Genomic DNA, 14211 nt, shown 5'->3' with positions numbered 1-14211 from the left:
GCATTTTCATATATTTTAAGATGTAAGTCTGTAGAGGAGATATGAATGTTTAAGCTGTGTCGAGATTTATGAATAATGCTATCAAATAGAATGAGGTAATTATTTTTCAATTTGTAAAAATCCTAATGTTATTTGGGATATGTCTTTCTCACCTTGTAAAAATGATGCTTAGGAAAGTGGAGATGTTGGAGAATAAAACAGTCACAGAATGATAGGGAGGACATACGGGATTTTAGTTGTTTAGAAAGATAATACCAAATGAGCCCATAAAGAAGGCATTAAATGAAGTAACTTTAGGGAGGATGGCAACGACATGTGGTATAAAAAGTTGCTACAACTAACAGTCAAATATAAATGAATGTAAAATCTTTCCTTTACTCAGAAAAACTATAAGGAGTGTCAAGTATTAAATCAAAGGAAGCAGTATACATTCTTTCTTTACTGTTGTATTGACTTGTGGTATCTTGAAGATAGGCAGAATCTCAAGACTTGTTTGGGATCTAAAGGAAAGGAAGATTTTATTTTATTTTATTTTATTTACGATTTTATTTATTTTTTGCAAGACTTCCAGCAGATAGAAGGCAAGGAGACATGGAGATAAAAAGGCCTTGCAAGCAGCGCTTGTCAGATTTAGGCTGTTAAGTAATGTGGCGCACAATGCTCATCATTTTGATATTTTACTTCGATTTTACATCATGCACTTGTGTCTCTTTGATCTGACATGCTGCAGAAACACAGTGTTTCGTCATGGTTGTCTGTCTGTTTCAGCAGCCATTGACTCAATAAAACATCGCTGAAGTCTATTAGTGGGCCTTAGTTTAGATCCCTTGCATTAGTTTCTCTGGCCTTCCATGAAGATAGACAATTTATAACAAAAATGAACAAAAATGGAAGAAGATAAAGCAGATTTTTAGGAAACTCCGTATGGAGTTTCCTGGACTCTGCAGTTAGGCAGACTTAAATTTGACTCCTAGCAACTCTTTTGGGGACATTTGTTACCTCTTAAGGTGACCTTGGGGACATCTCCTGCCTTACCAGGCTGTAGTGAGGATTAAATGAAAAAGAGATATGAAAGACCTAACCATTGTGCAGTAAGCAATGTGTATGGTCTCTTTCTTGAATGGACTTTGAAGCAATTGCCAAGTCACATAGGCCACATTGTGTGATGTGGTGATAATCTTGGACCTTTATCGTGCAGAGAGTCAGCAGGGCAGCTTAAAATTATGGTTCCCTCCTCAGAAACTCTGATGCAGCATATCAGGCTTGGATCAAAAGAATCTTCGTTTTTAACAAGCATGGAAAATAATTCTGATGAAAGTAGGATCTTTCAAATCCCAAGACTTTTTTTGGGATTTAAAAGAAATTCAACCATTTGACCCTGAAACTTAAATAACTTGGATGGGTGAGTTTTCTTGGTTCATCTTTTAACGGTAATCATTATGGGGAATCTAAACATTGTCCACAACATTCTACTTGAGAAAAATTATTCAAGAATAGCTATATCTGCTTAGGTAAATATACTAATTTGTAAAAATATGTACATCACTTATTATAAGTACTTTGTTAGTCTGATCTCATGTTGCTATGAAGAAATACCCGAGACTGAACTGAGTGATTTATAAAGAAAAGAGATTTAATTGACTCACAGTTCTGCATGGCTGGGGAGGCCTCAGGAAACTTACAATCATGGCAGAAGGCACCTCTTCACAGGGCAGCAGGAGAGGAAATGAGTGCCAGCAGGGGAAATACCAGACGCTTATGAAACCGTCAGATCTTGTGAGAACTCACTCCCTATCATGAGAATACCGTGGGGTAAACCACCCCCATGATTCACTTACCTCCAACCAGGTACTTCCCACGACACATGGAGATTACAATTCAGATTACAATTCAAGATGACATTTTGAGTGGGGACACAACCAAACCATATCAAATACCTTACCAAAAGTGAGCTTAATAACGTGAAATAAGTGAAAGTAGAAGGAAATCCATTAAAAGGAACGTATCAATCTTTATAGTTAATAAATTTTGGGTATTACTTTACCAAAGGAAGTAAGTATTTTGAGACCAGACCTATCACACAAAAACCATTCTGCATCATCTCCCCTGTAATTCAATCTGGATGCAATTAATGAGAGTGCTCTGGCTAATCTTGATTGTCATGATGGTATGAGGAGATGTGATATATAAGGTATTCAAACCATGTGGGGTATATTATTAAGAATCATTGTTAAGTAAGAGGATAAAGTGAAACAGAATGAAGTAAGTCAGGCATCCAGTTTCGGTATTTCCTGTTGTTAGTGCTAGAATTTTTACGTTTTATGTTAAAAATGCAACATACTTAATTTTTCCTCTGATACTTACACAATGTAATTTATATATACATATATATCCACGTGCATGCACATACACATACATTGAGCCATATTTGATGACCAAAAAGGGAGAGGCCCCAAGGGCTCTTTGGTGTGCAATTAATATTTTGGCCAGAAAATCAGCAGATTGTTTCAGTATGGTTATGTGTTATGACATCATATTCCAGTAAAGTTATAATGAACAGAAATTTTGTTTGTCTCTGTGGCAAACCAAAATGAGTTTTGTAATTGTCAGCAGGCCTTAGTGATTATAGTGGCGCCCACTCCCTCTACTGTAGTTAAAGGTCTGTTAGTATTTCAGTTGTGGACCTTCTATTTTCAGAAGTTTATAATTAATTGTAAACATTTGCTCTATGGTGAAAGTTTGCCATATAAGATCTCAGTTCAGGAGTAAATTTCTGATTTCAAATTGTCTGTTTTAAAGTTTTATAGTAGCACCAGTTAAAAATAAAGTTCTGTGGAGGTGGGAAAACTGAATTTTGTGAAATACAAAGTGAAAATGACCAGCGTTATTCATATTAGTCTGTCAGATTTCTGCATTAAAGGGATTAAAATACATGTCTGCATTAAAGGGATTAAAATAAAATAGATGATAGGAAATTGTGCACTCCAGTACACAATATTTAGTTATTGTAACCAAAAAGCAAGTAATATTGTAGTTTTTGATGCTTTTTAATCTTTGTTTATAAAAACACATTTGAATTGCTTTATCTTAAATTAATAGAAAACTGTAGTTCAAGAAAATTGATTTTTAAGTTAAGCGTTTAAAACAGCAACTTTTTCTTTTTTTCATACTCTGAATTCCTCTCCTTCATTTGACACTGTTAATTACTCCTGTCCCTGACATTGTGTTGTAATTTTTTTTCTAACTTTGACCCTTTTTCATCTCTTTCACTGCTGTCTATTGTTTCCTTTGCGCTTTGATCATAGGCATTAATCAGTTCCTAGCCTTAGGCTCTTTTTTGATTCCTTTACACTTACCCTTTCCAGGTGCTTATCCACTTGCATGGTTTCAATTATTGCCTCACAAATCTGCATCTTCAGTACCAATCAGCATTTCTAGTTCTTCACCTTCAGTAAACCTTCATTGATTAGTCCCATCTGCCTGGTGAATTCTTACATGATGGGCTCTTTCCAGTTTATCTCAGGTTGAACATAGAGCGTCACTACTTGGATGTGCAGTAATTATCTAAAATATAGTAGGACCTCAATTGGACTTCTTTTTGCTTGGAAGCAAACATTTTTAAGGACTGGAGTGATTTTTAACTAATTTTTTTCAGCATTGCAGTTGTAAATCCACCATTCCATCAAAATCGATTCTGTTTATTTTGCTAAGTTGCTCAATTCAATGGTCATATTTCTCAGTCATCATTTTACTTGACCTGTTAGTAGCATTAGATACAATTAATCCCTCCCTTCTCCTTGATAGACTTTTTTTCCCATTTGGCTTTCAGGAAGGACATCGTGCTTGCTTGCCTTTTCTCCTATCATACCCTCCCACAGAGTTCTCATTGTTTTATGCCTTTAAATACTGCCTATATATTGATGATTCCCAAATTTTATCTCTACCTTGGACCTCTTTGCTGAAGTCCAGACTAATAAATTGAGTTGTTCACTTGACATCTATACTTGGATGTCTAATAGGTCTAATAATCGAACATCTCCAAAACAGAGCTGTTGAAATCCACCCCCAGCAAACCCATTTCTTTTTTCAGTCTTCACTGTCTCAATAGATGGGTACTCCGTTTTCCAGTTATTTAGTTCCAAAACCGTGATGTCATCCTTGACTCCTCTCTCATATTCCATAGCCAGTCTTTGGGTAAACCCATCATCTCTACTTCCAAAATTCATCTAGAAACAATGACTTCTCGTTACTTCCATTGCTACACCCTAGTTCAGGCCACTGTCACTTTTCCCCTGGATTATCCCAGTAGCCTATTAGATATCCTTGCTTCCAGCATTGTTCCCCTACAGTGTGTCCTCAAAACAGTAATCAGATGGTTATTTCAAGAGATAAATCCGATTATGTCACTTCTCTGTGCAAAACCTTCCAGTGGCTGGTCATTTCACTTGGGGTAAAAGATGCTTACAGCAATTTGTAGGGAAGGCCCTGTGGAATCTTGCCACCTCTACTCGTCTAGCTTTTCCTCTCTCCCTAAACTTTTGCCAGACAGGCCTCCTCCGAGTTACTTGAACATGCATGGCACACTCCTGCCTCGCTGCCCTTGCTGCTCGTATACTCTCTGCTTCAGATGCACTGTTCCAGATATCTGCATGGCTTGTTCCCTAACTTATTTCAGGTCTTTACACAATTGATATTTTCTCAATGGAACATCTCTTGGCCACCCTATCTAAAACCTACCTACCTTCTGAACCCTTTCCTCTTTACTTTTTCTTACATCTGTCTCTAACATACTAGGTATTCTACATATTTTTCTTATTGTTTATCTTCGCTACTCTAAGTGTTGTTGTTCATTGTCACAGTCCCCTGTCATATAGAAGACACTCCATAAATAATTGTTGAATTAATGGATTTTATCACGTCTCTTAATTTTTTCTCCTTAATTTCTTTTGTTTTTTTTTTTTGTTTCTTCTTACAGCCTCTGTTATCTCTTCATATCTGCATTATTGCAGCTTTTTAGTCACATGTCATTAGCCTCATTACCTCAGTCACCATAAAATGTATGAATATAACACTTCCTGCTTAAGAATTGGCCTAAACTCCTATTCCTATGCTGAATCTGCTCTCCTTATTACTTTGCATACTCAGTCCATTTCTCTGCTCCTGTATTTCTAATCATAATTATCTTCTGCAAAAAGCACAGTAATCTACATGTTGTCGCCTGAACAGTCTTGCCTGACCCAGCCTCTGTTGCAGCTTCACCAGACTGTTCACTTACTTCTGTCAAAATCTGACCAAAAACTTCTCACCAGGAAGTCTCCTGTGATATAATTAAATAATTTTTACTGTATTATTTTGTGTTTAATGTTGTATTCTATATATGTTTTTCATGGAGATCAGTATAAGCTATTATCTATAGATGTATTGACTCACATTTTATCAAAGTATATTTTTGAGGTTAAAATTTTATTGAGTATATAGCACATTATATAATTGGTATCATTTTAAACAAAATAAATCTTATGAATGATTATAGAGTGGTTTTATTAAGCTAACTTTAATGTTTTTATTTTCTTATTTTAGGTATCATTGCCCAGTGCCTAAGATCTTTTATGTTCAGCTCACTGTAGGAAATAATGAATTTTTTGGGGAAGGAAAGACTCGACAAGCTGCTAGACACAATGCTGCAATGAAAGCCCTCCAAGCACTGCAGAATGAACCTATTCCAGAAAGATCGCCTCAGGTGTGGTGCTGGTGCATGTGACAGTCTCTTCTTTCTACTTTCCCAGTGAAACAAATCAGTGCATTTTATAATTAAAATAAATAAACTGTTCTGTTAGGGAAGAATACTAGAGTGAAGACCTGCTAAGATTTGCGTCTCAGACTGTCTACTATACTTGCTTCATGTGTTCCTGCAGGATGACTATACCTTTCAGAACTTTGGTTCTTCCTTTGAGTTCGCTTCCCAGGCAACTGGGGATTTGGGGATGTATATGAGGATGAGAAATAACATTGATTTGGCTTATATTTCATACTATGTTTATTGAATATAGATTACATTGTGTGAATATAGAATCAAGGATTTAAAGTGGAAGAGATTTTATAGATTTTTTCAGTCCTCCTTTGTTTTACAAATAAGGACATTGAGTCTGTTCTTGAGTAATCTCACTCATTCTCCTGGCTTCAGCTACTTTCTTGACTAACTTCAAAATAGTGTCTGTAGCTCAGGCATGTCCTATACATAGCATAGTGAGCTTCCTTTTTTTTTTGAAATGGAGCCTCGCTCTGTTGCTCAGGCTGGAATGCAGTGGCGGGATCTCGGCTCACTGCAAGCTCTGCCTCCCAGGTTCAAGCGATTCTCCTGCCTCAGCCTCCTGAGTAACAGGGACTATAGGCACATGCCACCACGCCTGGCTAATTTTTTGTATTTTTAGTAGAGACAGGATTTCACTGTGTTGGCCAGGATGTTCTCAATCTCCTGGCCTTGTGATCCACCCTCCTCGGCCTCCCAAAGTGCTGGGATTACAGGTGTGAGCCATCGCGCTTGGCAGCATAGTGAGCTTCTTACTTACCCTACAGTTCAAACTCTACAGTTTTCCTTTCCCCAAACCAATTGTTTCTTTCTCCTTTGATAATTTATCTTAATGGCAGACTTAGGTGTTTTTCTGCTTGTACTCTTTCATGAGAGCTCCTGTCTATTTCTTGACCTGTTTTCCCATGAGATCATACACTTCTTGACAGCAGGAATACTGTCTCTTTCTCTCTAATAGTTACAGTGGGTTCAGCATATATGAGGCCTTCCAGAAGTGAATAAGGTAAACCAAGGCCTGTGCCAGACATAGATCTCCAACTAGGATGCTCCTGGTTTGCATCCTGTACTCTTTCTGTAACTTCATCCTCATAGATCACATTAGAACACCAGTGGTGAGGGAATTCCTGGGTGTTGGGGGTTGGGTGGGTAGAGAACTCTAAAACAAGAGAGCCAGGTCTAGGGATGTAGGCTAAACTCAAATTAGTGTATGGTTGAGTAAAAGATTTCCAGTCTGCATTAAATGCTTTTCCTTCAAGGAAAACAAACTAAAAACCAAGTAACAAAAAGCCTGGCAGCAAAGCCCTTGACTGCTGTGGTTACAGGACAATGCAGCAGATACAGTCTATAGTTTGTTGTTTCTTCTTGTAATTTGAATAGGCCATCTTGACTGTAGAATAAAAGTAAAGTTTGTTATAATGTCACGATTCAGTGTTACCCTATTTTTTGTTATTTAGAATGGTGAATCAGGAAAGGACATGGATGATGACAAAGATGCAAATAAGTCTGAGATCAGCTTAGTGTTTGAAATTGCTCTGAAGCGAAATATGCCTGTCAGTTTTGAGGTATGTACTCGGTAGAGATGTTACCATTTTTTCCCTTGCTCTGGTTATTTTAAACAAACAGACAAACACACAAATAAAACTAACTGGTATACTAGTATCCTGCAAGAGTTAATGTTCTTCTGTACGTTCAAACCCAGTATAACGAAATGATCTAAGCCCTGGTGAAAATAGAAATCATGATGATAACACAGATTCCCTCTGATTTTTTATTTTCTGTATTAACCCTTTTGTATACATGATATTTCAATTTTTATGAAAGTTATTTTCTGGGTGTAGTTAATTTGTGGTATCCTATAGGATTTGGTATTTTAAATAGGATTAAATTAAATTTATTCAAGTTAAGATTTAGTGAGGATTAAATTAAATTTATTCAAGTTAAGATTTAGTGACACATATGTTAATATCCAATTTTTTTTCAATTGTGTGGAGGCCAAAATATGTTTAACTTTAACCTCAACTAACAAAATCACCAAGAAGTAAGATGTAATGAAGCAACTCTTGACTTTACAGCTAGATAAATATATCGCAAATATATTCATAAAATTGTGTGAAATTTCAAAAAAGAAAACTTAAAAAAAAATTGTCATAATACTTCCCTTATTAAGAGGTCACTAATTTTACAACTTATGTCTGGAAAGTAGGCAAGAACCAGGAAATAAGCTGAAAGAGTTGTGGATAATCTTCCCTCACATTGTATGACATTCACCTACTAGAAAGCTCCCACATCTTACTCATTGGCAGGATCATTTGAGTTGGACTGAGAAACTGTTAGCTTTCTCTTAGACACATTCTGACAAGTGGCATTATCTCAGTTGTCAGTCCACAGCATGTTAAAAGCAGCAAAATGAGGAAGTCAGGGAGAGAATGTACTTGAGAGCCTATTGGTCCAGCAAGAAATGATACGGAAAATTTGGAAAACCTGTAAAAAGTAATTGCTTATACTAAAAAATTATTGGGATTTTTTTAAAGGCTACAGTGAATATGAACAGACAATTTTATTATTTTTAGATGTTCTTGGGAACATCAATATATTATGGTATAGGATATCTGATGTTTATAATGATGATCTAATGTGAACAATTAAAGGTTAAATATTTAGTATTCTCTATTAAGTCAGTAAAATATATATATATATATATATATATATATATATATATATATATATATATTTAAATTGAGAAGAATGTCCATCAAAGTGGTTAAACAGTTTTGGTGTTTCAACTAGTAAACCTAAATTACTTGGAAAGTATGCTTATGATAAATTCCTTATCCCTAGTAATGTCACCTTATGGAGATATTGCGGTGCTTTCATTCCTTTTCCTAATTAGTATCCAATATTAGAAGACAGAATTTCAGTGTAATGTTAAATAGTAAACTACTTAAATAGGGCATCTTCTATAGGTCAGAATTTTGAAGGAGACTAAAGTTTTGAGTCCTCAGGATTTGGAAGACATATTTCCTCCAAAAGCTGGCATAGTGTAAAAGTGAGAGCAGATTAAACAAGGTTTAGTAACATTACATTCGTAGTTGACAGATCCATAACTCATTGTTCTAGAAAGCTAGGATTTTTTTTTGGCATACCTGCTTACCTTTTTAAAATCATGCCACAAGAATAAATTTTCCTTTCTATAAAACAGTCTTTGACATTCCTATCAGAAACAGCTTACTTTTCATCTATCAACTGTTTTTGAGAGGCTTCCACAAGCATGGTGCCTTGTGGTTTATAGAACTACACGTTTCTCCAGTAATTTACTCATACACAGGAGAAAGATATATGTAATTATATACAAATGATCATTCTAGATGGCCTATCTAATATGGTATCTAATCTAATGGTATCTTTGATGTTCTTAAATTTGTGCTCCATAAGACATGGAGAAACTGTAGTTAGAATTATCTGTTTTAAACTAATAAAAAATCATTTTGACTGTGAATCAAATGTGTTTATTTAGATTTCTTTTGTTTCAGCTGTATTAAGCATCAAGTGTCATAAATAGTCCCAGTATAATACCTTCATAATAGCTTTCTTAAAGAAATACTATAATTTTGGCATAATACTAATTTTGGTTTTGATATGAATATTAAGTCATACTATAAGAATACATCTTAAATGCCTATCCATTATTTAATATTTTACTTGTATTTAATAGGTTGTTAAAGAAAGTGGACCACCACATATGAAAAGCTTTGTTACTCGAGTGTCAGTAGGAGAGTTCTCTGCAGAAGGAGAAGGAAATAGCAAAAAACTCTCCAAGAAGCGCGCTGCGACCACCGTCTTACAGGAGCTTAAAAAACTTCCACCTCTTCCTGTGGTGGAAAAGCCAAAACTATTTTTTAAAAAACGCCCTAAAACAATAGTAAAGGTAAGTTTGTGTTTGTGAACATCAGTCAGTTTTACTAAGTAAATATTATAGTAGCTATAAATAAGCATTTTTCTATAAGTCAGGTCCCTGAACTTACGGATTATATACAGTCCTGAAATCAGGGCAGGACATGTGACTATAAATTAATGACAGTTCTGTTTTGCTTTTTAAATACTTGTGCACCTGCATTTGTTCATCAAATAATCATAATCTTAGGTATTTATATATATTTTTTGTTGTTTAAAAAGTGCTTTCCCATTCATGTCACCTTTACTATAACTCCTCATGACTGTGTAAGGTAGATGATGTTAGCCCTCATTTTACAAATAAGATTTTACAAAACATGTTCAAAGAGTTTGCCCATTTTTATTCAGCAGTCATGTAGAACCACCTGAACTGCTGTCTAATCCAGTGTTCTTTCTGCACACAAGGCTGTTACATAGTAACTTCTTAGGATGTCATGAAATGGTAACAGGATACGTACAAAAAAATCATATGACTAATACTAACACTGATAGCTGTAGCAGCTGGAAATCATAAAGCACTCCATGTGCCAGACTTTGTCCCAACACTTTGCATGCTTTAATCACATTTAATCCACATAGTAACCTTATGAAGTAGATGGTCTTATTTTGTTGCCATTCATTCAGATGTGTATACCTTGAGAAAGAAGAATATAGAGCATACAGCTTTTCAAGATGTTGTGACTCTTTTATCGGGTCAGAATTTATTTACATTAATAAGAGAAAAAAGGTAAATATGAGAGGAATGAGATGAATCAGCATTTAGTAGAGGACAGTGCCCGTGAATGCTTGACATGTATGACATGTCTGGAGCTAGAGTTTTGTGTTTCCAGAGAAAGCCTTAAATTGCCAGCATTTCAGTTGCTGGCTCAGCCTCACTGATTTAGCAGCCTTCTTCTGATTAGGCTGTACTAATGAAGGATTACAGATAAGAAATATATTTAATCTCAATGGATTTCTTTTGTTTTGATTGCACAGTGGCACAATTTAGGTATTTTTACAGGTTTTATACCTTTGTACCTTTGTTTTATTTAAAAATACATACATACATATATACAAAAATAACTACTTAAATACTTGTTTTTAATGAATGCTGACATTACTTCACTTAGAAGATGTAGTAGGTAATGCATTCCGTGAACTGGAATTACATGTTATATGTAAGATAGACTAAAAATAAATGCAAATAGCTCTACTTATCATGAGTCATAGTGGTTCCAAAGAGGACTGGCACTTTCATTCATATGCTCCTCCTACACAGTTAGGAGTAGAATATAGCTATTAAGAGAATGACCTTTGCAGTCAATTTTGAGTATGAATCCCTGTGGCCTGAGCAAGTTACCTAACTTTAAAAATATTTCTTCATTTATGAAGTGGGAATAGTAATTGACCTTGCTGTATGGGATTGTTAGAAGTATTAACTGAAACAATGCACAAAATGCATTAGTAATTATTAAGTATTCATTGTTATTAATGATAATGCAAATACTGTAATAAATAGCACATATTAACTATTGGTATTTTGTATTTAGTACTGCCTATTCACATTTTATGTTTATGTGAATGTGTCCATGAACTGTTTTCTTAAATCTATTAACATATAAAATCTATGGCTTTTCTAAGATGGAAGAACAGCATTTTATGTTGGAATGGTGGCACAAAACTGGTCACATAACTTCCGTGTAATCTATTTAACTAAGTTTTATCTTGATAAATTAAGAATAATAAACCAGGCTGGGCGCAGTGGCTCACGCCTGTAATCCCAGCACTTTGGGAGGCTGAGGCGGGTGGATCATTGGAGGCCAGGAGTTTGAGACCAGTGTGGCTATCATGGCAAAACTTGGTCTCTACTAAAAATACAAAAATTAGCCAGGTGTGGTGGCAAGCGTCTGTAATCCCAGCTATAGCTCAGGAGGCTGAGGCATGAGAATCACTTGAACCTAGGAGGCAGAGGTTGAGGTGAGCCAAGATCACTGCCTCTGCACTCCAGCCTGGGTGACAGAATGAGATTCCATCTCAAAATGATAATAATAATAAATTGTTAGGCTAGAAAAGATGTGTACATTTCTATAGTAGGATATAAATCTAACTGTTGTTTTAACTATAGCTATTAAAAACAAGATTATTATTTAAATGTTATTCGCCAGAGGTGGGATACAGGAGAAACATTTTGAATTCTCAATTACTTGCTACTGCTTCCGGTATATAAGCAATATTATCCCAGAACTTCCCTCCGATGCATCATCAGATCTCAACATAAACTTGACTTTTTTAGGGACTCCTCTGGTCCTCTCCTACTCCCAGACTAGGTTAGCCTCCTGCATTTTTCCTCATATACATCACACTTGGAGTTACTTTTGCCATGTCTATCTTATGTTAAAATAAAGCTTGTAGATACTTTGTGAAATGTAAGATCATTTTGAGAGAACAATGTATAATGAGTTGGAATCTAGATAATTTTATGTTCATACCTTATAATATGTCAGCTGGAATGTATCCTGATTTTCAGCGTTTTCCTCACTTCCTTGTATGGCTTATACATTGAGGGTCTATAGTTTCTTACACTCAATGGAAGCAGAGAAAATATCTGATCATTTGCCTTGGTTTTATTTAAAGGAATAAAACAATCACATTGTCTCATTTGATCCTCTTAATCACTCTGTGATGCAGCATTCATTTCCATCTAACAGATTAGGCCCTTTATATTTAAGAAACCTATCCAAGATCCTGTAGCAGAGTCAGCTTTCTGATCCAGTTGTCACATCTGACTGCAGTGCCCATTTGATACTGGTTAATTGTGAACTTGATTTTCAGATTCACTGTATAGGGTTATCCTGTTAACATGTAAAACTGCCTTGATAATGTCTTTGTGTTTACACTCTGTTTTTAAATGTAGTTCTCCTCTGTAAGACGAGACTTCAAAGAGGGCTTTCTAATCTTAGAGATCAAATGTTCTGGACACAGTTATTACAACACTGTCTTTATTGGTATATAGAATGATGATTTAAGATGTGCTGTCCAAGGAATAACTTAATTGTCAAAGGTGCTGGTAGTTCATTGCAGTCAGAGCGAGAAACCAAGTAATCCCCTCCCCCACCCCCCACCCCCTTTTTTTTTTGATACAGGGTCTCACTCTGTCTCCCAAGCTGGAGTGTAGTGGCACCATGATCTCATCTGGCTGCAATCTCTGCCTCCTGGGTTCAAACGATTCTCCCATGTCAGACTCCAGAGTAGCTGGGACTAGGCATATGCCACCATACCTAGCTAATTTTGGTATTTTTTGGTAGAGATGGGGTTTTACTATGTTGGCCAGGCTGGTCTTGAACTCCTGACCTAAAGTGATCTGCTTGCCTTGGCCACCCAGAGTTTTTTTTTTTTTTTCTTTGAAACGGGATCTCACCCCTGTTGCCCAGTATGGAGTGCAATGGTAGGATCTCAGCTCACTGCAGCCTTGATTTTCTGGTCTCGGGTGATCCTCCCACCTCAGCCTCCCAAGTAGCTGTGACTACAGGCACAACAGCATCATGTGCAGCTAATTTTTTGTATTTTTTGTAGAGACAGGGTTTTGCCATGTTGTGCAGGCAGGTCGCAAACTCCTGGGCTCAAGTGATCTGCCTACCTCGGCCTCCCAAAGTGCTGTGATTACAGGCGTGAACCACTGCACCCAGCCCCAAGCAATTCTTAATGTACACTGAACTCCATCATTATCTAAATTGGATTTATGTATCTGATTCTTTTCATTGCAATCTATATCAACAATAATTTCCTTGGAACTCAGAGACATTCTTTGAGTCAAATTAAACAGAAATAAAGACAGTATACCACTGGAAACACATTCCTATTTATTTAACATCTTCATGAACTGGGCATACTCCTTCTAGCACTAGACTCAGAGCTTCTCTTTATCTTTTCATTGGAGTCTCAATCTTAGACTTAGGAATTATTATGTGGATTTGTCTTTTCTCATCAGTCCTTCTTAATTCCCCTTATAATTAATTTAATTTTTTTTTTTTTTAAATTGAAACAGGGTCTCGCTCTGTTGCCAGGCTGGAGTGTAATGGCACGATCTCGGCTCACTGCAACTTCCGCCTCCTGGGTTCCATCGATTCTCCTGCCTCAACCTCCCGAGTAGCTGGGATTACAGGCACATAAACACGCTCAGCTAATTTTTTTGTATTTTTAGTAGAGACAGTGTTTAACCATGTTGGCCAGGCTGGTCTTGGTCTCCTGACCTCGTGTTCCATCCCCGTTGGCCTCCCAAGGTGCTGGGATTACAGGCATGAGCCACCACACCCGGCCCTGTATTTAATTTTTATTTTTCAGGATATAAGTAGAAGTTGAAACCAGTCTTTTATCAAAAGCTAAAAGTTTCTTTTGCTCTTTCCTTTCCCTTCATCTAACCATTGCAACAGTGAAGTTCTCAGTCTTTTTCCTCCTCTTTCCCTAAGCTGTTC

General features: G+C 36.3%; 1 protein-coding gene and 1 pseudogene across 15 annotated transcripts in view; one reads left to right on the top strand and one right to left on the bottom strand.

The window, feature by feature from the left end:
• The window catches only part of LOC111520977, a 31809-nt pseudogene extending 28396 nt beyond the window's left edge, over positions 1 to 3413 (bottom strand).
• STAU2 (staufen double-stranded RNA binding protein 2) overlaps positions 1 to 14211 on the top strand; it is a 346153-nt gene that overhangs the window by 126992 nt on the left and 204950 nt on the right. For all 15 annotated transcript variants that reach the window (XM_023184094.2, XM_023184104.2, XM_023184107.2 and 12 more), the window contains 3 exons: positions 5581 to 5740; positions 7264 to 7371; positions 9522 to 9734. In XM_023184094.2, coding sequence (XP_023039862.1) covers positions 5581 to 5740; positions 7264 to 7371; positions 9522 to 9734 — 481 coding nt within the window. The remainder of the gene's footprint in view (positions 1 to 5580; positions 5741 to 7263; positions 7372 to 9521; positions 9735 to 14211) is intronic.

The sequence above is a fragment of the Piliocolobus tephrosceles genome, chromosome 7 (assembly GCF_002776525.5).
Source record: "Piliocolobus tephrosceles isolate RC106 chromosome 7, ASM277652v3, whole genome shotgun sequence".
NCBI classification, from domain to species: domain Eukaryota; kingdom Metazoa; phylum Chordata; class Mammalia; order Primates; family Cercopithecidae; genus Piliocolobus; species Piliocolobus tephrosceles.
Note: the sequence above shows the minus strand (reverse complement) of the source record. Positions and strands in the feature narration are given on the sequence as shown.